Source organism: Carettochelys insculpta, chromosome 4 (genome assembly GCF_033958435.1).
Source record: "Carettochelys insculpta isolate YL-2023 chromosome 4, ASM3395843v1, whole genome shotgun sequence".
In the NCBI taxonomy this organism is placed as follows: domain Eukaryota; kingdom Metazoa; phylum Chordata; order Testudines; family Carettochelyidae; genus Carettochelys; species Carettochelys insculpta.
In genome coordinates this window covers 85,290,005-85,313,741 of record NC_134140.1, presented here as the reverse complement: position 1 = coordinate 85,313,741, position 23,737 = coordinate 85,290,005, and the positions used below count along the sequence as shown (strand labels likewise).

Here is a 23,737-nt window from a genome sequence, read left to right as displayed (position 1 = left end):
CCGAGATAAATATTGATAGTTGTACTAGGCTGAAAAATACACTCCGATTAAAATCTTTATTTTGTCTTTAAGTAATTAGCTAGAGTGGGGTCTGATAGCACATGGATTTTCCTTATGCCTATTAATTAGGTGGTGATTGCAAATAGGTTTAACAATTCAAGTATTATGTTTAACCAACGTGCAGATCTTTACTGCAAACAAAACAAACCAAGTCATAGTTTTTGTTTGTCTTTTTAAATTTTTTGCCTTGGTGAGGAAATTACGAAAGCTATATTCTGATGTATTCCATCCTCTCAATATTTCAAGTAAAACACTGTGTAAAGAGGAACTGACAAGTTAGGGTTTGAGGTATGGTGTGGTCCTCCAGTTATCACTGGAGAACACTTGTTCCAGTTTTGCCCCAAAATGTTACTTAATCAGCTCCAATTTTGAAACTAGATAGTTTTTTCAAAACGGCATCTTTCACATACCGTCCCACAGAGTGTTATAGAGACTTGCGTACTGGCTGTGACTTTTGAGACTTGTGTGTCATACTAGCCCCACAAACTCAGCGGCAGATGGGTAGTTTTGGAAACTAGAATCTAGTCTATTGAGGGAGACTATCGTTTCCTCCGCGCTCCCCCACCCCCCAAAGAATGCCATGTGGTCATCAGTTTTTACATGGACAGTCACCAGAGAGTCTCAGAAGAGAGATTTGTTTATATTTAATGTTCCTTCCTTAATTTATTTATTGCTCTGTATAGGGCACAAAAATGCGGTGAGAGGCAAAAGGGGGAAAATATATAGACCCTGTCTCCCCGTCCAACAAATAAAAATATGTCCAGAATTATTAAAAATGAAAGTAGGAGATTGATTGTGGCCCCAGAACCTATGAATATGGAATATGAAATGTAACTGTGAATTGTCTCCATTTCTAGCTCTGCTGGTAGAAGTGTTTGTAGAACTGTCAGGTACTGGATTTTTCTGAGTTTATGAAGTATCCACTGCCACAGAATCTCTTTCCACACACATTTTTATTTCCCAGATATAGGCAAAACCTACAAAGACAGTTCCTCTCTGTCTCATCTGTGGGATTCTCCTGTGCTCTTTCACCTCATCACCACCTCACAGCACTTCCCTGCTGGGAAAATGACCTCCTCCTCCTAGGAACCTGCTCCCTCTTCCTTACTGGTAGCATAGCTCTCTCTAGCCTGAGGTGCTGCCCTACACTTCTAATGTCCCAGACTCAGGACACCTGTTTCAACATTTACATGGGCCAGTCACCCTGTGACTATAACCTCAGCTGTTGGTTTTCCTGTACTCTACAAAGTTTTTTCTGGAGTTTTTGTTAATCTGACAAGAAAGCGAAGAGTGAGGAAAGAGACAATCATTGTATGTAGTCTGCCATGTAAAAATAAAGAGGGTTTGTATTTCACTTCTACTATGAGAACACATCTGTGAATTTACAGAGTACCATGGCTTCATCTGCCCTATGGCTCAAATAGAATGAATGATATATACACTGCAAGTCTTTCTAAGCTATAGCTAATAAAGCTGCTTCTTTATCTTATCTGGCAGAGAACTTCTCTAACTTATTGTTTCCTAAGTAAGTCATCAACTTTTCCCTGTAAACATGTGAATTAAGCAGTAATGTATGCTTGTTCACTAAGGTATAAAATGTTCTCAGCCATGCTTTCGTACACAGTACTGCACTTGCCTGCCCAGCCGTACCCTACAGTTCTCTGTAATCAGTCTGATTTTACAGCATCATAATGTGAGAGTACACCAGTCTAGATTTTGTTTTAGGGTCTTTCCAGTGAGGTTAACACATCTACAGTATAAACTGTGCAAATCTCATCAATGCCCATTTCAGGGGAATAAGAGGACCAGCAAGTTAGGGTCAATCTTTCCTGAAGAAGAAGCACAGTAGAGTCAGATGGGGACTGTTATTAGGGAAGATCCACCCATTGGTTGTCAGTCTTCCAGGGTTCAATTTAGCATGCCTAGTGGGAATGTGCTAAATTGAACTCTCATGGCATGCTGTCAGCCCCCGTACTCCTGGCAGTCATGAGGGGTCAGGGAAATTCCCATTAACTTCAGGCTGTTTGGACAGGGGCAAAAATAAATTTTAGATATGTCAACTCCACCTATGCAGTTTTCATAGTTGGATTTTTGTATCTAAAATTGATTTCTCCTCTGGGTGTAAACCTGGCCTCAGAATCTTTTTGCTTCTTTTGTGATTTATGTAAAAGTGGATATTCTGTTTCAGCGGTGTAAGCTAATTTGTTTTGACTTCTGTTGACATTGTAACCTAACTGGTCCCCTTCAGTTCATAATTTCATTTTCATAAGAATTCCATTGACCTTTTGAAGTAGAGGTGGTAGTTCGTATCATAACATAATACCTGTTAGCTGCTATAAACTTACTAATGAGACCAGTACTACTTATGTTATTTCTTTTAACTTGTGTTCAAAATGTAAGACAACTGATTCTTTTTCATATTTTCATATCATTTCACTATATACAGTTGTATATCTATATATGTTGAAGCTTTTCTGTCAAATGTAGCTCTTACTCTGCTGTGGATGTTAAGTGCGGATAGTGTCTCTAATCTGTGAAGTTTCTATTTAAATATAAACATTGAATGTATCCATCCTAAATCACAGACAAATAAGACTACTTTATACTTAGATATCTGTGTTATTGAAGAGAAATTGTCACTAATGGTGAATGAATATCTCAACTCTATCTTATTATTTGCCTATATTCTTCATTGTCTTTTATGCCTACTGGCATTTAGGGCAGCAACAAAGGTCCTCCACTTCTGTCTGTCACTGGCCAGCCCCTCAATATTGCCCCAAGTATGATTCTGCTCTTCATTTCTACTTCAGCAGTGCAGCAACACATTGTCTTGGGTCATCCTCATTTTCGCTTCCCTTCAGGAGTCCAGGGCACAAGTGTGTTTGTGATGGAGCTTCCATCTTTCCTGAGCACATGACCAATCCATCTCCAGGGTCTTTTCATAATGCTGGTGGCCATGTCATCTTGCTTGCACTGTGCAAGCAGGTCCTGATTTGAAATTATTCTTTGCAAAAAATATGAAGGATCCTCCGAAGGCTTCTGGTGTGAAAGATCAACAATTTACCGAGGTCATACTCTGTCATCTGCCAGCATTCTGATCCATATAATAATATTGATAAGACCCAGCTCTGATAAAACTTGAGTTTGGTGTAGATGCTGTAACTGTGGAGAATTCGATACAGCATTCAGGCTCATGAAGACATTTCTGGCTTTACCGAGTCTGCTTTGAATATCACTTCTGATGCCTCCATCTTGTCTGATGATACTACCCAGGTATGTAAAGCTCTCAGTTGCAGGTTGGCCATGGCCATTGATCTTGAGCAATGCTGGTGCCTCAATGTTTAGGGTCATTATTTCTGTTTTCTTCTGGCTAACGCTTAGGTGACCCGTTTTCTGATGGTATAGATTTGTCTTCTCTTGCATATGACGATGCGTGTAGGAGAGCAACACAAGGTCATCAGCAAAATGAAGGTCCTCTAGTGTGGAGAAGATGGGCCATCAGATGCCTCATGGCTCATCTTCTGTTTTACGATGCATAACCCAGTCTATGACTAAGTTAAAAAGCATCGGATACATGTGCATCCCTGCCTTACTCCAGAGTTAACTTTGATGCTCAGGTCATTATTTTTCATGCTGTGTATGAAATTGCTATTTAAAAACTCTTGATGAGCTGTACTGCTTGTTGTGCTATTCCATATGCTCTCAAAGTACGTCAGACTTCCTATGAATGCTGTCAAAGGCTTTTTCAAAATCAATAAAGTTGATGAACAACGCTTTCTTCCATTCAATGTATTGCTCTATGATGTTACACAGTACAAAAAATTCATCTGTACATCCCCTTTCTTTGTGAAAACCAGCTTGTTTTTTCCTCAGTGGTTTAACAGCAGCGTCTGAAATCTGCTGAATAACGGTCTTAGCGAGGATCTTGCTTGGCACTGAGAGGAGAGTAAGGCCACACCAGTTGTTACAGTCATTAAGTGTTCCTTCCTTGGGTATCTTCACGATAATTCCATTCGTTCATTCCTCTGACACCTGCTTCCCTTCCCATATTGTTGTAAAGAGTGGTTCAAGAGTAGCGGCTTCAAGTTTTTGGTCTGCCTTGAGCAATTTAGCAGTAAGGTGGTCGTGCCCAGGAGCTTTACCGTTCTTTAAGGATCTTATTGCCATGCTAATTTCTTCCATTTTTGGTAGAGCAGTATATATGTCAAGGTCTATTTGCACTTCTATAATTTTGGCGGCTTCTGATGGTGGTGGCCTTTTTAGAAATTCCTGAAAGTATTTTGCCCAATGAGCCTCTTGTTCCCTCTCTGTTGTAAGTAGATTTCCTTGTTTGTCCATAACAGGAACACTAGTACTGGCATGATACTTACTGCAAACAAACAAGGTCATTTTAAAAATATTTCCTTGCTCTCTTCGAATAGATGCTTCTTCAGCTTGTGCTGCTAGTTCTTCTGTGGGTGAGCTCTCTTATCAGCTCTCGCCAGTTTCTTGACATGCCGGTGTGATTCTTTATATTGCTACTGGTATCTTTCTTTCAGTCTTCCTGTATTGGCATCCATAAGTTTCTTCTTTAAGGGACATCTATTATCAATTGCCTTCTATGTGTCTGGCATGATCCATACATTTTTCTTCCATTTTTGTTTGACATCTAGGTAGTCCTCATTGCACTTTACATATATTGTTGTAATTTTTTCCCATTTCTTATCAATTTCTTCTATGCTGTGAGTTTCTTCTTCAACATCTTGTAAGACTGGAGACCTTTTTTCACGTTAGGGACAAAAGCATTCTTACCTTTGTGGTCTTGTAGCTTCTCTACCTCAAAGCATTTCTGCTTGGGTATCTTGCAACCAGTGCTTCTTAGCTTAAGCTTTGAGTGGTGTTGCTAGGTGGTGATCGCTGCCAACATCAGCCCCTCTTTTCATTTGGACATCTAGTAGCAACCGTCTCCATGTTCCACTGGTCATCAGGTGGTTGATCTGATTACTATACCTACTATTTGGTGAGTGCTGTGTTAGCTTGTGAATTTCACGGTGAGGAATGAGTGTACCTCCAATGACAAGGTTGTGTAAAGTACAGAGTTCCACTAGCCTCTCTCCATTCTTGTTCATCGTACCACACTCCTGTTTCACCATGGTTCTATCGTTGTGCATATTATCACTCCCAACTTTAGCTTTCGAGTCCCCCATAGCTGTTATAAAGATCATGACATAAAGCTCTTCTTATTTCAGCTTGAAGCTGTTCATAGAATCTCTATCTTTCTTCACTTTCTTTAGTTGGGGCATAGCACTGGATTAATGTAATGTTTACGTGTCTATCTTTCATTCTGGCTCTCAGCAGTCTACTGTTGATTGGTTTCCATTCCAGCAAGCATTTCTGTGTTCCTTTCTTCAGGATGATAGCTACTCCCTTGTGGTGTTGGTCATCATCCATTTCAGAAAAAAGGACTGTTTCACCAGAACTAGCCTTCATTCTTCCTAATCCAATCCATCTGCTCTCACTGATACCAAGGATATGTAGCTTGTAGAGTCTCATTTCATTTGTGATCTGTGCTAGCTTACCTGTTTTCATACATGGTACGTACATTCCAGTTCTGGTCTTGGTCTTGGCGCTCAGGACTTCCATCTTCATGTCAGTAGCTTCATTTTTGCTTTCACTGCTGGCAGTCATACAAGTCATATAAGTGACTCTGGAAGGCCATCACAAAGAGCTGAGAAGGAATTCTTTGTTGATGTTTCTATAACAAAGGGGTTTTTCTAGGTCAGGGTTGGTAGCCCTGAGCCAAACCCCCAATCCTGGAGGATTAGTTGGCCTATATTGGACTTCATTTACTACACTATGCAAGGTGGGGAAAAATGGAGTGGAGGTCTTATAACCTCCCAATTTGGCATATCTATGCAGCCAAAATGACACCTTCAAGTAAATGAAAACATTTTATTCTCCTTATAATCAATCTATACGGCCTATCTTAATATCTGAAGATATGTGAAGCTGTCATGTCACATACTGTTACTACTAAAGCTCCACTTTTATCAAACTACTTTTTACTCATAGAGGTTGTTAGCAAGGCTTAATCTTAAAATGACTTTTTCGTACACAACTTAGAGAAATATTAGTTAATTTCTTGAGAGAGAAGGTGTCTGTTTTTTCTTAGCTCTTTTTACAAGTGGATGTTTTCTTCTTTAAAATTCTTGGATTAAAGCCAAGGACTGATTCTTGATGTCTGCCAAGATTTTTTCAGTTTCTTTCAGTTTTTTGAAGCCAGCAACAAAATATTCTATGAACAGAACATGCATTCCAATTACAGCAGCAGCAGCAGCAACAACAAAATCAAATATTAAAGAAGAGTCTAGCCTAGGTGGAAAGTTGAGTGTGGATTCTAACGTGGATAATAATATTGCATTTCATAGATACGGAGTCTTTCAACCCTCAGAATCTCTTATTTTGGGTGGGAGGATGTGAGTAATTTGGGAAGGTTAAATCCCATGGGAACTTATTAAACACTGGTGAGTGACACAGTTTTGTTACTTATTTTGTTTAATGCCTTTTTTTTTTAACTGGCAGCAGAAGTAAGGAGAGGGAGAAGGTCAGCAGTGTGGTAGTTTTAAGAATCAAGGAAGCAAAAAAAGATGAGTTGAGGCCAGGCTTTTATAGGCAGCATAGATACATTCATACATTACTGTGCCATAATGATGAGCAACCTGCATTCCACTGTGTTGTCCCCCAGCCCCCCGTCTCTTCTCTTCCTCCATGCACTTCCTACTCCTTCTCCTGCCAGCATGTTCAGAGTGCCACGAATTGCTGATTCATGCTCTGTCTGCTTCTCCCACTCCCTCCCAGACCTGGAATGTCATGAATCACTCCCAGTCTGTCTAAAGTAGCAGCTTTTAGATTAGGATGTAAGTCAGACTGCTCTTCGCCCATACTTAGTACCCTTCCTGGGTCTTTCCCATCAGAAATGCGTGCCACCCAGGCTCCCAAATCAACTCATCCCAGCTTGCATCCCTACACTTGGCATTGTTTACTGGCTCCTTTGCCAACCCAGTGCAAGGTTTGAGCCACTCTCTCCATATCCAGTAAGACCTGCAGTTTCCCAGGTGGTTTAGTAACGGTTCACTCTTGCTGTGGTTGGCGTTGCTGCCGTTGCTCTTGAATGATAAGCTGTGCTTCTACTATGGCTTCTGACTCTGCAGGATCTGGAGGAGCAGAGCCTGGGTCTGCTCTGCTGTTCGGCCAGGAGACTGAGAATGTCCTTTTTCTTTTCTCTCTGTTTGGCTGTCTCCCTTTTTTTAATACAAGGGGAGAAGTCAAATCCTGCACTTTCCTAAATCTTCTTCAATTTTCCCTTGGTTCCAGGGGCCAAGCACCTGCCTACATTTTCCCCCCACATGTAGGGCTGCTGGCTTGTCTTTCTCAGCCCCTTTTCATCAGACCTCTCTTTATTATGTAAATACAAAACAAAATAGTTTGCAGAGGCCTTCCCCTTTGCATCGTTTGACACTACTGCAGGGTCTTCCACAGAAGCCCACTTATTTCCTGCAGCTCTTCTTGTCATCTGAGCTCTCTCAGCCCCTTTATACAAGTCACTTGACCCTTCTCAGCTGGGTCTGATAATGCAACAGCGTGGCTGGCCCCAGGCTGTGTTGTGTGTAGAGTGCAGGCGGCCCTGTTACAGCACAGAGCCTGAGTTTCTTGCTTGAACTGAGAAGAAAAGTTGGTTCTTCTTCAAGTAGTGTCCCCCTGGGTGCTCCACGCTGGGAGCACCCAGAGATTCTTCCATAGTTGTGGTTTCCTGTGCCATGCATGCAAAGTGGTGCCTCCTCATGTTACTTGATGCGCATATGGCACGGGCCCTCATTTCTTTCTTTTCATCCTTAGCTGCAGATGGTGCTTCACTCTCTCACTCTCTGAAAGGCAAAAGAAGAGTTAAGGTTTGTTCTACCCTTTTCCAAGTTATCTTTCCTGTTTAAAGTTTGAAAACAAAGAAGTTTTAGTTAGGTTTAGTGTTCGAATTAGTCACTGTGTCATTGCCATGCTGGGCTCACTGGGCTTCAAGCAATGCACAACATGCAAGGAAACCATGCCAGTCTCTGATGGCAATGCATCCTGCATCAAGTGCCTGGGTGAGGGTCACCAAACCCAATCCTGCACCCGTTGCTCAAACTTCACAGCAAGGGCCCAGAGGGACCAAGCCAATAGGTTCAAGATTTACTTATGTGAGAAGTCCCTCCAATTGCTAAATGAAAACTGCATGGGAGACCAAAGGTACAGACTTGGTGCATCCCTCCATCTCAGTCAGCAACCTGGCTGCCAAGGCAGGTCTGTCCCTGGTGCAGTCCTGGCCTCTGGCACCATTTTCATGGTCCATGCCAGTTGAAAATGCTGTTGTGATGTCCACAGCACCATCTAAGCCGGCTCCACTCAAATGGGCATTCTCAGAGCTGAACCACCAGCTTTCAGTATCTCTGACACCATCAGCACCTCTGGCTTCGGCTGCATCTACTCGTGGGCATAAGAGGTCATCAAAACTGAAGAACCCACCCTCAGTGCCAGAAACGGAGTGCAGGCAGCAGCACTCCAGGTCTCCACGCCACTCGCGTGAGGCAATAGACTTGGCACTGCACAAGGCCAGGGCTGAAGCACCATCACACTCTTGTGCGGCACCAGATGAGGCACCAAAGCAGCACTGGGACACTGCTTCCCCTAAGCCTCCAGCACCGGAGAGCGGCACAGCATCTGAGTAGCAGTGCGAAGTCTCCCCACCAAGGACATAGACGGTGCCGGTCCCAGGAACTCCTAGCTCACCTCACTATGTGTCCCTGGCACTGCCTCCAAACCCACGTTTATGTAGGGTTTCAGGATTCTCGCACAACTCTAGCGCTAAACCACCCACCCCAGGTGGGGTGGTTCTGACCAAAGAAGTGTCTTCTCATCCAGTCACACAGGCTCCAACTGGGAACACATGCTGCCTACACTGGCTTACCTGCAGGCACCTCCACCATGGTTTGTGCATCACTAACCTTATCTATCAGTGCCTGCTCCTCACTGGTCGCCTTGGCAAGCACAGTCACTCCACTCCCATGCTCTGCTGACACCATCCACAGGACCCAACCCATGTAACCACGGCCCATCATGTCAGCAACATATCCCCCAACACAGTGCTCCAAGGCAGAGAACTCCCTGTTGGAGGGTGAAGATGGGTCCCCATTGCACCTCTCCTTATCTTCACTGAACAATGCAGTTATCTCATCCTCACCTCTAGGACCTATTTTGGCAGGTGACCCAGGCTCGGAAGAAGGACCTGCAGGATGTGCAGTCCAAGCAGTATAGACTTCTCCTCACCCTGTAGCCTTCCATCTCCTCCGGAATCACGCTGGCTATGGACGAAGCAATAATGGACCCCAAAATGTCATCTGACACATGCCAGCATCCATTCCTTCCACCAAGAGGGATGACAAATGGTATTTCATGGCCTCCAAGGACACAGAGTTCCTATTCACCTATCCACAACCAAACTCACTAGTGGTTGACGCTGCCTGTAATAAGTCCAGGTCCTTTTGTTGCACTCCTCAGGACAAGGCAAGCAAAAAGTGGGACATCATGGGATGAAAAGCTTATTCTTCGGGCACATTGCTCAGTGACAGATTCTCATACCATGCTGCATATGCTGGGGATGTGCCCCACTCCCGCTATTTAAGCAGGCTCGGCACTCTCCCTACCAAAGACATGGGAGAAGTTCCAGCAACAACCACAACGCTATGAACCCCACCAACGGAAAAAGGTCCCACCCAGGGATGCACTGTCCAAATCAGTGGCCATACTGCCGCACGTTCTCACTTCCCTTCAGTGGTGGACGTGTCCAGACAATATTCTCACCAGGGTCCCATTCCACCAACCGCCCTCATCTACTACTTTTACTTTGGATGGGGGTTCCACTTGTATTCACCTATGGTCAAGGGCAAATGATCCTTCACTGAGCAACCACTCCACGTACATTGACTGGAATTCAGATCGGTTCTCTGTTTGCCAGCATTTCCAATGGCATCTTTCAGGTAGAATAGTCAGCATCTTCACAGACAATACCATGTGCATGTATTATATCAACCATCAGGGCAGGGTTCAGTCCCAGTCCCTGTGTGTAGAAGCCATAAAACTGCAGACTTGGTGCCTTCAGCACCACATTACTCAAGTGGCCAAATATCTCCCTGCGGTACTGAACGTGATCACAGATGCCCTCAGTTGCTCATCACAACTGGGAAATCGATACGGTGGCCTTCAGGAGTGTTGAATAAATATTTCTTTGGTGAAAAGTGGCATCATATACTCATATCATTTGAGGATAATGAAGTTCTTTCCAGTCTCTTAGTATGTAAGGAGAATATCAAACCACATATTCTAGAGATAAGCATTTTAAAATCAAGGGGCCCAAATGAATTTGCACCCAGGAGGCCTAAAAGAGTTGGCAGAGGAGATTTTTGGCACACCATTGTTAATTCAGTCTTAATAAATATGAAAATATTGGGGTAATTCCAGAAGACTAGACTAATGTTATGTCAGTATTCAAAAGGTCAAGAAGACTGACCCAGGAGACTATGGTTGGTATCATCATCATCAATAACCGTGGGCTCAGCGCCCGTTGGTGTCTCATGCGTCTCTCACGATTTCCTTCCATCTTTCCCTATCCAGTGTAGAATGGCTTAGTTTCTGTAGCCTAGCTCTACACCAATCTACTACATCATCTATCCATTCTCTGTGGGGTCTGCCTCTCCTATTCTAACCATCCACTATGCCGAATACGAGGGTCTTGATTTTTTCGTTCATCGTTCATTCTGCAAGTATGTCCAAATAGTTGTAGCTTCCATTTTATAATCTTCTGCAGCAGATTCTCTTTCGGCTGTATTTTCCTATATAATTCCTCATTGGTGACCTTCTGCATCCATCCTATTCTCAGAATCTTTCTATAACAACTCCTTTTGAGTGCCAATATTCTTCCTTTCGAATCTTCTGTTATCACCCATGTCTCACATGCGTACAACATGCTGCTGAATACACACGTTCTTAAGCTAATTGCTTTGCTTTTCCAGGTCTTATTCATCGCCTTCAAGCTTGCACTTGCTTTTGCTATTCTAGTCGCTGTTTCCTTCTTACAGTCTAGATCATACGTTATGTTGCTCCCCAGATATGTGAACTTCTCCACATTTTCTAGTTCAATATCATCCACACTGATCTTCCTTCCTATTTCCTTATCTCCAAATACCATTGTTTTTGTTTTATCGATGTTCATAATCAGTCCGTACCGCTTCCCTTCTTTGTTTAACACCCGCACCGTTTTCGCTAGCTTCTCCTCATCTTCCTCAATGATAACTACATCATCTGTTAACCTCAAGTTGTTAACTCTTTTCCCGTGCACAGATATCCCTTCTACCTCTTCCTTGATCTTGTCCATCGCTCCTCTGTCCAGATGTGCGATGAAGATACTTGGCGATATTGCATCTCCTTGTCTTGTACCTCTACTTGTTTTAACCAGCTTCCCAACTCCCCGCATGTTCTCACCGCTTCCTCTGCATTATCATTGATATCTTTCAACAACCGTATTAGTCTGCTATCCACTCTGTATGACTCCAGCACCGTCCAAGTCACTTTCTGATCTATACTGTCAAATGCCTTTTGAAAATCGATGAAGCAAGCGTATACGTTTTTGTTCTTTCATCAAGCTTTCTCCGCTATCAGTCTTAGTGCCAATATCTGCTATATGGTACTTCTATCTTTTCTGAACCTTGCTTGCTTGTCTGCTGTATGTTCTTCTATCTGCGATCTTAATCTCTCGGTCAGTATCATGATCAGCACCTTACCTAGATGACTCGTTAGGGCAATCGTTCTGCAGTTCTTGCACTCCAATATACTTCCTTTCTTGGGTATTGTTACTAGCACAGATTTTCTCCATTCCTTAGGTGCCTTCCCTTCTTTCTGTGCTATATTACATAGTTGGCGTATTTCCTGAATCATGCTTTCTCCTCCATATTTGATCATTCCTCCTGTTATCTTATCATTTCCAGGGCTTTTGTTGTTCTTTAGTCGTTTCACTGCTTTTTCTACTTCCTCCTTTGAAATATCCGTCTCGCTGTTGATGCTCAGGGGAGATATCTTTCAATTCTTCAGTCAGTCTCTCTGAGGCACTCAGGTCCAACTGTGCTTTGTATAGATCGGTGCAATACCTCGTCCATTGCTGCACAATCTTCTCCCTGTTCATGAGCACTTCTTTGATCGCCATCTGTTTCGGTTGCCATTTCCTATTAATAGTCCTAATTGTCTTATACACCTTCGTGGTCTTACATTCGCTGTAATACCTCTCGATATGTTCACATGGCTCTTCTAACCATTACCCTTTCTGGCTGCTTTCCTTACCTCATTGCATTTCATCCTATATTGCTGTTCTGCCATCTCAGAAACATCTCTTCTGATCTTCAGTGCTCTTTTCTCTTGTACCAACTTCAGTGTCTTCTGGGTAATCCACTTCTTATTGATCTTTTCCTCTTCTGGAATAGTCTGCTCAATTGCCTCTTCTCTAGCGATGGCTATCCCTGCAACTCTCTTATCTAGGTCTTTCTCTGTGGCGATATTCTTAATCTTCTCTTCAAGTGGTGTTCTGTATGCATTCCCTGTTCCTTCCTCACATAGCCTCACCACATCTCTTCTTTTCTGAAACCGTGTCTTATGTTTTCTTTTGAGTTTTATCTTGATGTTTGTGATCACTAGACTGTGGTCTGAGTCAATATCTGCTCCTTGGAAAGTTTGGCACTGCTGTACTGATGTTATCCATCTTCTTCTTATCAACATCATATTTATCATGTTCTTGGACTTCCTGTCATTCAGTCACCAGGTCCACTTCCTACAGTCCTTTTGTTGGAATCTCGTGTTGCAAATCACCATCTCATGCTCTGTGGCAAACTCTAACAGTTTCTCACCTCGTTCGTTTCTTTTTCCATATCCAAACCTTCATTATCTGTTCCAACCTTCGCATTCTGATCTCCTCCGATGATAACACATCTTTCTTCGGTATCTCCTCCGCCGTCTTTGTCAAGTCTTTATAAAATAGCTCAATCTCTTCCTCTGTACTGTCTGAATGGGTGCATACACCTGAATGACTGAGATGTTGAACAGTTTTGCTTTGAATCACTCGACCATCATTCTTGCACTCACCAGTTTGTATCCTAATAATGCTCTTCTATCTGTTTTGCTAAGAAGTAATCCAACTCCTGCTTCATGCTTCATTTTGTTTCCTGACCAAATGACTTCACAACCGCATATCTCTCCTGATCCCATCCAACGCATCTGTGCCAGTTCAAGTATATCACATTGATATCTCTCCATTTCCTTCCGAAGCAACTCTAACTTTCCAGTTGCCCATGGTGTTCAGATGTTCCATGTTCCAGTTGATAGCATATGTGTTAGGTGTAATTTTCTTTCGGTAGCCAACTTATCGACCCAACCCTGATTGCTCAATTGGTATCACGGACCTTGTTTATCCGGGCAATGTCCGAGCTGGCATCTTTTAACATTTGGTTATACTGGCATCAGATTTCATTCGTATTGTTGTTTGACGGTCAGCACATCGACACGCATCTGACCAACCTGCCTCCTTCATCCAGTCTTGGGACTGGCATGGAGCTCTCAGTGGCTTTATGGCGGAGTTTACGGTTGGTATACATGTCATCAATCCCAAGCAAATTAATGGAAAAGTTGATATGGGTTTGGAACAGATGGGACAATATCCTGGAAAAAGTATAATGAATTAAGAAACACTATCTTAGGACGCTTTATATTAAAACTGCAAGTATATGCTTATTTATTGTTGTGGAAGGGTTCTTTTAAGGGGGAGAAAAGATTAATGTAAACATTGGTAAGTGTTATGTGCTTCAAAGGACTCTGTTGATTTAAAAATCCCAAAAACTAAGCTTAGGAAAAGGAATGGGACAAGACTGAACTTCATTTCAGTGGGAGTCATTCCTAGGAAATGCTTGAGAAGAACAGAATCAACTCTGGAACCATCCCTTAAGAGCTGTGCCTCGAAGAGAAATGCATTATCTGTCTGATTGCCTGTTGACAAGCCCAAACTAGCTAAAGGATGAGCTCAGTAACTCATGTGGGAACTTGTTCACAGTGATTACTGTTACGAACCTCGGGAAAAACCCCTCTGTGTGGCATGAAGGCTTCATTAACAGCCTTGTTGGAGTTGTGGGGTGGTCTTTGATAAGCACTTTAGCACATATGCAGGTTCTTTTATTTTTAAATACATTTTCTCTGCAGTGCTTCTGCCTTAGGAATAAAAGTGCTCGCTAAGAAAAAATGTTATACTAACGTGCAACTTAGCAATTATATTCTCTTTTGTCTCTGAGGTGAAAAGTAAAGCAAGCTGTCTTAAGCAGTCTGATTTTGCTGGGGATACCGCAGGATAGACAGTAAACTGTTCAGTTTGGAAGTCCTAGACAAGATAAGGAACAGTGGTGGCTGAGGAGCCTTGTGCCCAGAATGGGTGTCCTGGCTGGACCTAATAGATAATAAAGGTGCAGTTTCCCTCAGATGTGACAGTATTTAATTGATAAAGAATGAAAGGCTAAGAATAAAAGTCATTTTTATCAACATGCTTTTATTGCCAAACAATCCTAATTTCATTCTTTGATGAGATTACAAATTTGCTCATTAAAGTAACTGTAAATATAGTATACTTATTTTTCTGAGGCATTTGATTTAGTACCTCATGACATTGATTAAAATATTGGCACAGTACAATATCAATAAAACACGTTAAGTGGATTAAAAACTGGTTAACTGACAGATCTCAAAGTAATTGTCAATGAGGATTCTGTGTGTGTGTGTGTGTGTGTGTGTGTGTGTGTTTTAGTGGGGTTTCACAGTGATCAGTAGCAGCCCCAATGCTATGAAACATTTTAAAGAATGATCTGCAAGGAAATATAAAGTCATTACTAATCATATTTGTGGATTTCACAAAGACTGACAGAACGATAAATACTGATGAGAACAGACATGCAGAGCAATTCGGATCATCTTGTAAGCTGGGCCCATTTTAATACAGTGAAATGCAAAGTTGTACATCCAGGAACATAGAGTGTAGATCAGACCCACAAAATGAAGGACTGTATCCTGGATAGCAGTGACTCTGAAAAGCTGACAAGGACTTAGGAGTCACAGTGGACAAGCAACACACCATGAGGTACCAAAGCAGGTTAGTAACAAGAGGGGCTAATGTGATCCTTCAGTTAATAACTGGGGAGCAGATTCTACCTCTGTATGTGACATTTGTGAGACCAGTATTGGAATCCTGTATACAGTTCTGATGTCCACATTTTGAGAAGGATTTTGAAAAAATGGGGAGAGAGAGTGATGAGAAATGTGAAAAAAATTATTTGAAGGTTGGTGAACTTGCTTTACAGGAAAAGAGCTCAACCTGTTTAGCTAATCAGAAAGTAGATTGAGAAGTGACTTGAGTACATTGTCTATGTGCCTTTCTATGCAGAAAGTACTGGGTGCGCAAGGGCTCTTCATTCTAGCATAGAAAGGCATAACAAGAATCAACGACTGGAAGACGCAATAAGAAACATTGCAGTTAGAAATAAGACACAGCGATTCAACCATTGGAACTATCAGTGGACGTGGTGGATTCTCTTGGTGGTTTTAATAATCCTGGATGCACTCCTGGAAGATATGCGTCAGCAAACCACACTGGCTGTGTCTACATGGAGCCATGCTGCTGGCAGCGTGAAGCAAAGGAGGGATCTTGAACATGCAAATGTTTGCTGATTGCATAGTCACATGACTAATTTGCATACTCCTGTGGGCTCTCCCTGCCAGCAGATGCTGATGTTGTCAGAAAACGTGCCATGTAGACATGGTTCTGTCAGCGAAAACCCCCTTTGTTGGCAGCCTCTTATCCCTGATTTTTTTTTGCAGGGACAAGGGGCTGCCAACAATGGGGGTTTTCGCCAACCAAATCCTGTCTGCATGGCACGTTTTCTGACGACAACAGCTTCTGCCAGCAGGTTGACCCCAAGGGAGTAAGCAAATTAGTTGTGCAACTATGCAAATGAGAATCGATTTGCATTTTCAAGAGCCCTCCTTTGCATCATGCTGCTGGCAGCATGGCTCCATGTGTAGCCACTGTGTTTTCACTGGGTGAAATTTAATGGCTTGAGGACATACATGAGGTCAGACTAGATAAGCAGATGCTCTGCTGTATCAAGATCAATGGTTTAAATGGATCCAAAGAGTTAAAGATGTTAATATAAAGCTATTATTACCCAACTTTTCAATAAAGTTTGGTGTGTAAAGATCTCAGCTATCTTAGTACCATGTCAAACATGCTATTGTGGTTTTTAATCTTTTAATAAAGATACAGAAAAAGAAGGAAAAACCATTAAAGCATTTGAAATGTGGCGTATTGAATAAGGTAGTCATTTTAACAGAAGTCCTTGTTCTCTTTCCTTTTAGTTGGTAAGAATTTCTTGAAGGAGTACAGCACCAGACGACTATCCACAAATTTAATAACTTTTGTTTAGTATTTGGTATTCTGTTGTTTAACAGTGTAATGAACCTCAATTTTTTTTGAATTGCAGTTTTTTAGTTAATTGTGTGAATTAACTGTGTTTAATCAACAGCTTTAATTTTCCAATGTAGTATATTATTTTAAGCTGATGAAGGTACATTCATATCAATATATATGCTATAGGAAAGAAGTTGTGACAAGATGTAAAATCTGCATGTGAAATCCTGACCCCATTGAAGCCACTGGGATTATTGTCACTGACTTGGATTTAACCCCACGTATGAAAGACTTCAAATGCTACTTGTAATTTGTAGTATAGAAGCACTGTCAAGCCTAACTGTAAACTAAAATAACTTTCTTTGAATATTTGCACCCTCATAGAAGTGGTTTATATGCTTTGTCCTATGTGCCTGCATTTATATAGGTTGTATTCCTATTTGATAGTTTAATCCTGTAAGTGGCTAGCAAACCATAGAAACAGACAAATCCTCCGAAAGGGTGTAATTACTTTGACTGAAGATCTTTGTGCCATCATTGTAACTAGTTCTGAAAAGAGATACTTTAAGGGGAAATATGCATTGTGATTTAGTTCATTTTAAATTGTAAAATAACTGAGATAAGATTACAATATGAATAGCTAATCTCCAGAATGTTTCTGATTTTGACATATATATTTGTAAATGAGATATAATGAAATACTTTTTACCTGATATTTGTGCAAGTTCTCATGCCATGTCATGCCAGGCAAATTAGAACAGCAACATCTAAGCTCAGAGCATCATTGCAAAGCAGTAAGGTACTGCAACTGCTCTTTGAGTGAGCAAGATTAGGCTGGAATACTGAAAGATTCAATTTCTGAGGTTAGCAGGCTCCTCCTCAGAGTTTCATACTCTGCTACTGCATGCTAATTTAGATGCTTAAATTAGCAGCTACTTTAGGGAGAAATTTTCAGATGATCACTTTTATCACTTGAGTAGCTTTAGTTGTATGTCATTTTAATCTCAAGGGAAGTTGTTCTTTCAAAATTACCAATGAGGATGGTGAAAAGATGTCTGGGAAAGCAGGGTTTTGTTGCTTTTATGAATTTCTGCTTTTTCAGCAGAAGGAATTGACTTGGATAAAGTAGTTGCAAGGTGGAGGACAATGGCTTTTATCCTCTGAAATTGGCTCCTAGTTGACAGTATTATTTATTTATTCATTCATTTATTTATTAAAAAGGAAACAAAGCAAATCAGTGCAATAGAACACTCAGCTGAGATTAGAATATATCAAGATGAGCCATTCTCCATGGGGATTACAGATCAGGATGATGAGGTAGATGAGGCTTTTTTTGGACAACTGAGAGAAGTTTCTGTATCGCGGGCTCTCATTATCGTGGGGGACTTCAGTTACCCTGACATCTGTTGGGAGACCAATACGGCAGTACATAAGCAGTCCAGGAAATTTCTGGAGAATGTTGAGGATCACTTCTCGCTACAAGCGCTGAAGGACCCAACCAGAGGTCATGCGTGACCTGTTGCTTACAAACAGGGAGGAACTAATAGGGAAGGTAGAGGTGGGGGATGACCTGGGAAGCAGTGATCATGAGATGGTAGACTTCAGGATCCTGACCAAAGGAAGGAAAGAGAGCAGCAAATTACACACCTTGGACTTCAGAAAAGCAGACTTTGACTCCTTCAGGAACCTGATGGGCAGAATCCCCTGGGATGCTACCATGAAGGGAAAAGGTGTTCAGGAAAACTGGCAGTATTTTAAGGAAGCCCTGTTGAAGGCGCAGAAAGAAACCATCCCGATGTGCAGCAAGAGAAGTAAATATGGTAGGAGACCAGACTGGCTTAATGGGGAAATCCTTGGAAAACTTACACACAAAAGGGGAGCTTACAAAAAGTGGAAACTGTGAAAGATGTCTAGGGAGGAGTATAAACTTATTGCTCGAGAATGTAGGGCAACTGGAATTGTGAAGGCGAAAGCGCAACTGGAATTGTGACTCACGAGGAATGTGAAGGATGACAAGAAAAGTTTCTACGGGCATGTTACCAAGAAGGTGATCAGAGCTGGCATGGCGCCCCTACTGGATGAGGGAGGTAACCCAGTGACAGATGATGTAGGGAAAGCTGAAGTACTTAATGTTTTTTTTGCCTCTGTCTTCACGGACAAAGACAGTTCCAGGACTAGTGCGATAAGTGATGCATTGTGGGATGAAGGTGGATAGCCTTTGGTGGGGAAAGAAGAGGTTAGGAGCTATCTAAAAAAGCTAAATGTACATAAATCGATGGGCCTAGACCTAATTCATCCTAGGGTTCCGAGGGAGTTGGAGTATATTGTTGACGAGCCCTTGGCCATTATCTTTGAAAAGTCGTGGCGATTGGGAGAGATCACGGATGACTGGAAAAAGGCAAATGTAGTGCCCATCTTTAAAAAAGGGAAGAAGGATGATCCAGGGAACTATAGGCCAGTCAGTCTTACATCAGTCCCTCGAAAAATCATGGAGGGGCTCCTCAAGGAAGTCATTTTGTGGCACTTGGAGGAGGGGAGAGTGTTCAGGAATAGTCAGCATGGATTCATGGAGGGCAAGTCATGCCTGACCAATCTGATTCATTTCTACGGTGAGATAACTGGCTCTGTGGATAGGGGAAAATCAGTGGATGTGATTTATCTTGACTTTAGCAAAGCTTTTGATACGGTCTCCCACAATATTCTTGTCAGCAAGTTAAAGGAATGTGGATTGGATAAACGGATGGTAAGATGGATAGAAAGCTGGCTGGAAGGTCGGGCCCGGAGGGTAGTGATCAATGGCTCGATGTTGGGATGGCAGTTGGTTTCTAGTGGGGTGCCCGAAGGTTTGGTTCTGGGTCCTGTTCTGTTCAACATATTTATCAATGACCTGGATAAGGGGTTGGATTACACCCTCAGCAAGTTTGTGGATGACACTAATCTAGGGGGAGAGTTAGATACGCTGGAAGGTAGGGACAGGGTCCAGACTGACACAGACAAATTGGAAGACTGGGCTGCAAGAAATCTGATGAGGTTCAATGAGGACAAGCGCAGAGTCCTGCACCTGGGCCGGAAGAATCCCAGACATTGTTACAGGCTGGGGTCTGACTGGCTCGGTAGTAGTTTTGCAGAAAAGGACCTGGGAGTAGTAGTGGGTGAGAAGCTGGACATGAGTCAACAGTGTGCCATTGTAGCCAAGAAATCTAATGGCATATTAGGTTGCATCAAGAGGAGTGTTGCCAGTAGATCCAGAGAAGTGATTATTCCTCTTTATTCAGCTTTGGTGAGGCTGCATCTGGAGTACTGTGTCCAGTTCTGGGCCCTCAATTATAGGAAGGATGTGGATACACTGGAGAGCGTCCAGCAGAGGGTGACCAAAATAATGAAGGGGCATGGAGCATATGACTTATGAAGAAAGGTTGAGGGAACTGGGACTGTTTAGTCTTCAGAAGAGAAGACTGCGGGGGACTTGATAACAGCCTTCAACTTACTGGAGGCTGTAAGGAGGCTGGAGAGAGGCTGTTGACAGTGGTCACGGATGGCAGAACATGGAACAATGGCCTCAAGTTGCGGTTGGAAAGGTCCAGGTTGAATATTAGGAAAAACTTTTTCATTAGGTGGGTGGCGAAGCATTGGAATGGTCTACTCAGGGAAGTAGTGGAGTCTCCATCCCTGGAGGTGTTTAAGTCTCGCCTCGACAAAGCCCTGGTGAGGCCGATCTGATGGGTTTGGCCCCGCTTAGAGCAGGGGGATGGACTCGATGGCTTTTTTTAGGTCTCTTCCAGCTCTATTGTTCTATGATTCTATGTCAGTAACAGAACATATACCTGTAAGTTTTTCTGCCCCGCCCCCTATGTAGAGTACTGTGTATATAATATGCAGCTCCTCAAATTAATACTTCAATTTAGAAAACATCAATCACATAATTATATAGACCTGGACTAATAGGATTTTGGCTTCATAGGTTCCCCTTCTCCCCCGAAGGAGTTGAACTTAATGATGAGGTTGAGGGATCATCACTATATATTTTTAATAAAGTATAAAGCACCACTGCTCTGGGATGTGTTCGCATATGTTAGTAGTAGTAGAGTGAAATTGAGAGAATAAATGAGGATCATGGAGGGAATTTTGCCAAGTTTGTCTTAGTATTAGTAGTGGATATTTATATTACAGTTGCTAGCATCCAGAGGTCCCATTTTGGGTTGGGGTATTGTGCTGGTACTGTATATTTGTAACCTTTCTCATTTTATACATTCCTCTGGACATTTTTAACTTGTACATTTAGAAATGAAAATCTGGCTTCTCTAAATGGATCCAAGTAGAGTGATGTAGTGTGGGATGTGGTTTTTTTTGCTTGGTGGTCTCATACACCATAACTTACAGTGGGTGCAGCATACCTGTAATTTTCTTTGTCATTGTTTACAATGAAATAGATCTTTTTTTTCAATTGAGTTTATAGTTGCAGAGAAGCAAAGGTGCCAGATGCACCATCTCTCACCATATTACATGATAGGTGATGTTGTAGGAGCTGTGTGTAAAATAGTCCGCTGACAAGAAAATGATGGGATCAGCTGCAGATTAGCAGCAGCATTACCCTAAAATGTCCATTGGATATTGTGTGTTTCACAACCACGTGCTTATTAGAGGTCTGTTGCCTATTGTGACCTCTGTAAATTCCCCAGTCTTTCATTTGATAGGATTATGATTACTGCAATATCTTGTGAAACTTCATTTTCCAGAGTGTGTTAGATTATTTGTTTTGTTTTAATAATCTTTTGTTTAACAAAGATAGGGGACCCAAAGAATCCCCGGCTGAACCAGAAATCTGCCATAAATAACCACTCATAGTAATGCCAGAAATGGTTTGCTTAGTAAAGGTAACATTTTAATAAAACTGGAGCAAAACTGTGTTCCATAGTTTTTGAAATAACTTCAGGTGATAGGAATATGTAGGTGGGGAGAGATAATTGTAAGTATTTTCTTGTGAAGGTTTCAGTGTATAACATGCTGTACTTGGGATAAATGAATAATTTATTGTGTGATAGATTTTTTTTAATGGTATCATCCTAACTTTTGGTATCCTTGTGCTTTCATCTGCTAGTTGACAATCATAGCCCTTCCAGGGAGGACACACCTACTGGCAGTATGGATTCTCTTTCTTCTCAATCTCCTACACCTGTAGTCTCCAGTAGCCCCGTTGAGACAGACAAAAATCACCTTTTTCTGGAGAGTGGAGACCTATCAGACTGGGCAGCCAATCAGTAAGTAAAATTATTTCAGTTGACTCTGAAAGAGGAGACTGTTACACTGACACAAATATGCATAAGAAATATGTTCCCCCTCCCTACCTACTTTGGTTGCAACTGAGTACCTTTTTGAAACAAATACACTTGGTTTTCATTGCTTTAGCTATGGGAAGCAAAGGAGTCAGTCAGTAAAAAATTAACCTGTCACATGTCTCAAAATGGTTCTTAAAATACAATTCTGCATCCAATTGTTAATGCCTGCTAAATAGATGACCTTTGTAGATTACTGTGCCCCTTTTAGGAGTCTGATTTGTCTTGTACATCCAAAGTTTCCCATTATTTAAAAGCTACATGCTTACAATATCAGACATAAGAATACAAAAGTGTCTCAGGACAATATTACTGGAAAACTGCTTACTTTCTCATTTTTATTATCATATAATTATAAAATAAATCGATTAGAATATAAATATTGTACTTATGTTTCAGCGAACAGTATATTAACATGTAATTATATGAAATTTTAGTTTGCAGTGACTTTGCCTGGTGCATTTTATATAGCCTATTGTAAAACTAGGCAAATATCATAAAATCATAGAACTCAAGAACTTGAAGAAACCTCAAGAGGTCATCGAGTCGAGTCCTCTACACTTATGGCAGAAACAAGGACCATCTAGGCCATCCCTGATATATCTATATCTAACCTGCTCTTAAATATCTTCAGTGATGGAGATTTCACAACCTCCCTAGGCAATTTGTTCCTGACAGGAAGTTTTTCTTAAAATCCAACCTAAACCTCCCTTGCTGCAGTTTAAGCCCATTACTCCTTGTCCTATCCTCAGAGGCTAAGAAGAACAATTTTTCTCCCTCCTTGAAAAACCGCTATCATGTCACCTCTCCGTCTTCTCATTTCTAAACTAAACAACCCCAATTCTGTCAGTCTTCCCCCATAGTTCCTATTCTCTAGAACTTTAATCATTCTTGTTGCTATTCTCTGGACCTTCTCTAGTTTCTGCACATCTTTCTTGAAATGTTGTGTCCAATACTGGACACAGTACTCCACCTGAGGCCTTAACAGCGGAGAGTGGAAGAATGACTTCTCATGTCTTGCTCACAACACTCCTGATAATATATCCCAGAATCTTGTTTGTTTGTTTTTTTCAACAGTCACACTGTTGACTCCTATTTAACTTGTGGCCCACTATGACACCTAGATCCTTTTCTACAGCACTCCTTGCTAGACAGTCGCTTCCCATTCTGTATGTATGAAGCTGATTCTTCCTTCCTAAATGGAGCACTTTGCATTTGTCTTATTAAACTTCATACTGTTTACCTCAGACCATTTCTCCAGTTTGTTGAGATCATTCTGATCTATCACACAATCCTCCAAAGCAGTTGAATCCCGTACCAGCTTGGTATCATTTGCAAATTTACTAGGCCGACTCTCTATGCCAGTATCTAAATCATTGATGAAAATACCAAACAGATCTCTGTGGACCCTCACTTGTGATGCCCTTCCCGCATGGTTGTGAAACATTGATAACTGTCTGAGAATGGTTATCCAGCCAGTTATGCACCCATTTTATAGTAGCCCCATCTAAGTTGTATTTCCCTAGTTTATTGATAAGAAGACCATGCAAGACCGTATCAACTGCATTACTGTAGGGTAGGTATACCACATCCACTGCTTTTCCTATGCAGGAAAGCTATCAGATTGGTTTGAATTGATGTGTCCCCTGAGATAGCTCTGTGTACTTCTGGGGTACATATATGCCTAATTGAGAATCACTGTGCTAAATTATATTTTAACTTTTCCTGTTTAAAAATCAAGATGTTTACTACAAGCAGTTTCATGATTTACTATGTTTTATTTAGGCAT

General features: G+C 41.7%; 1 protein-coding gene across 4 annotated transcripts in view; it reads left to right on the top strand.

Annotated features, from left to right (window-relative positions):
* Nucleotides 1-23,737, top strand: part of ARHGAP10 (Rho GTPase activating protein 10) — a 256,881-nt gene that overhangs the window by 205,672 nt on the left and 27,472 nt on the right. For all 4 annotated transcript variants that reach the window (XM_074993204.1, XM_074993205.1, XM_074993202.1 and 1 more), the window contains one exon: nucleotides 21,714-21,873. In XM_074993204.1, the coding sequence (XP_074849305.1) occupies nucleotides 21,714-21,873 (160 nt within the window). The remainder of the gene's footprint in view (nucleotides 1-21,713; nucleotides 21,874-23,737) is intronic.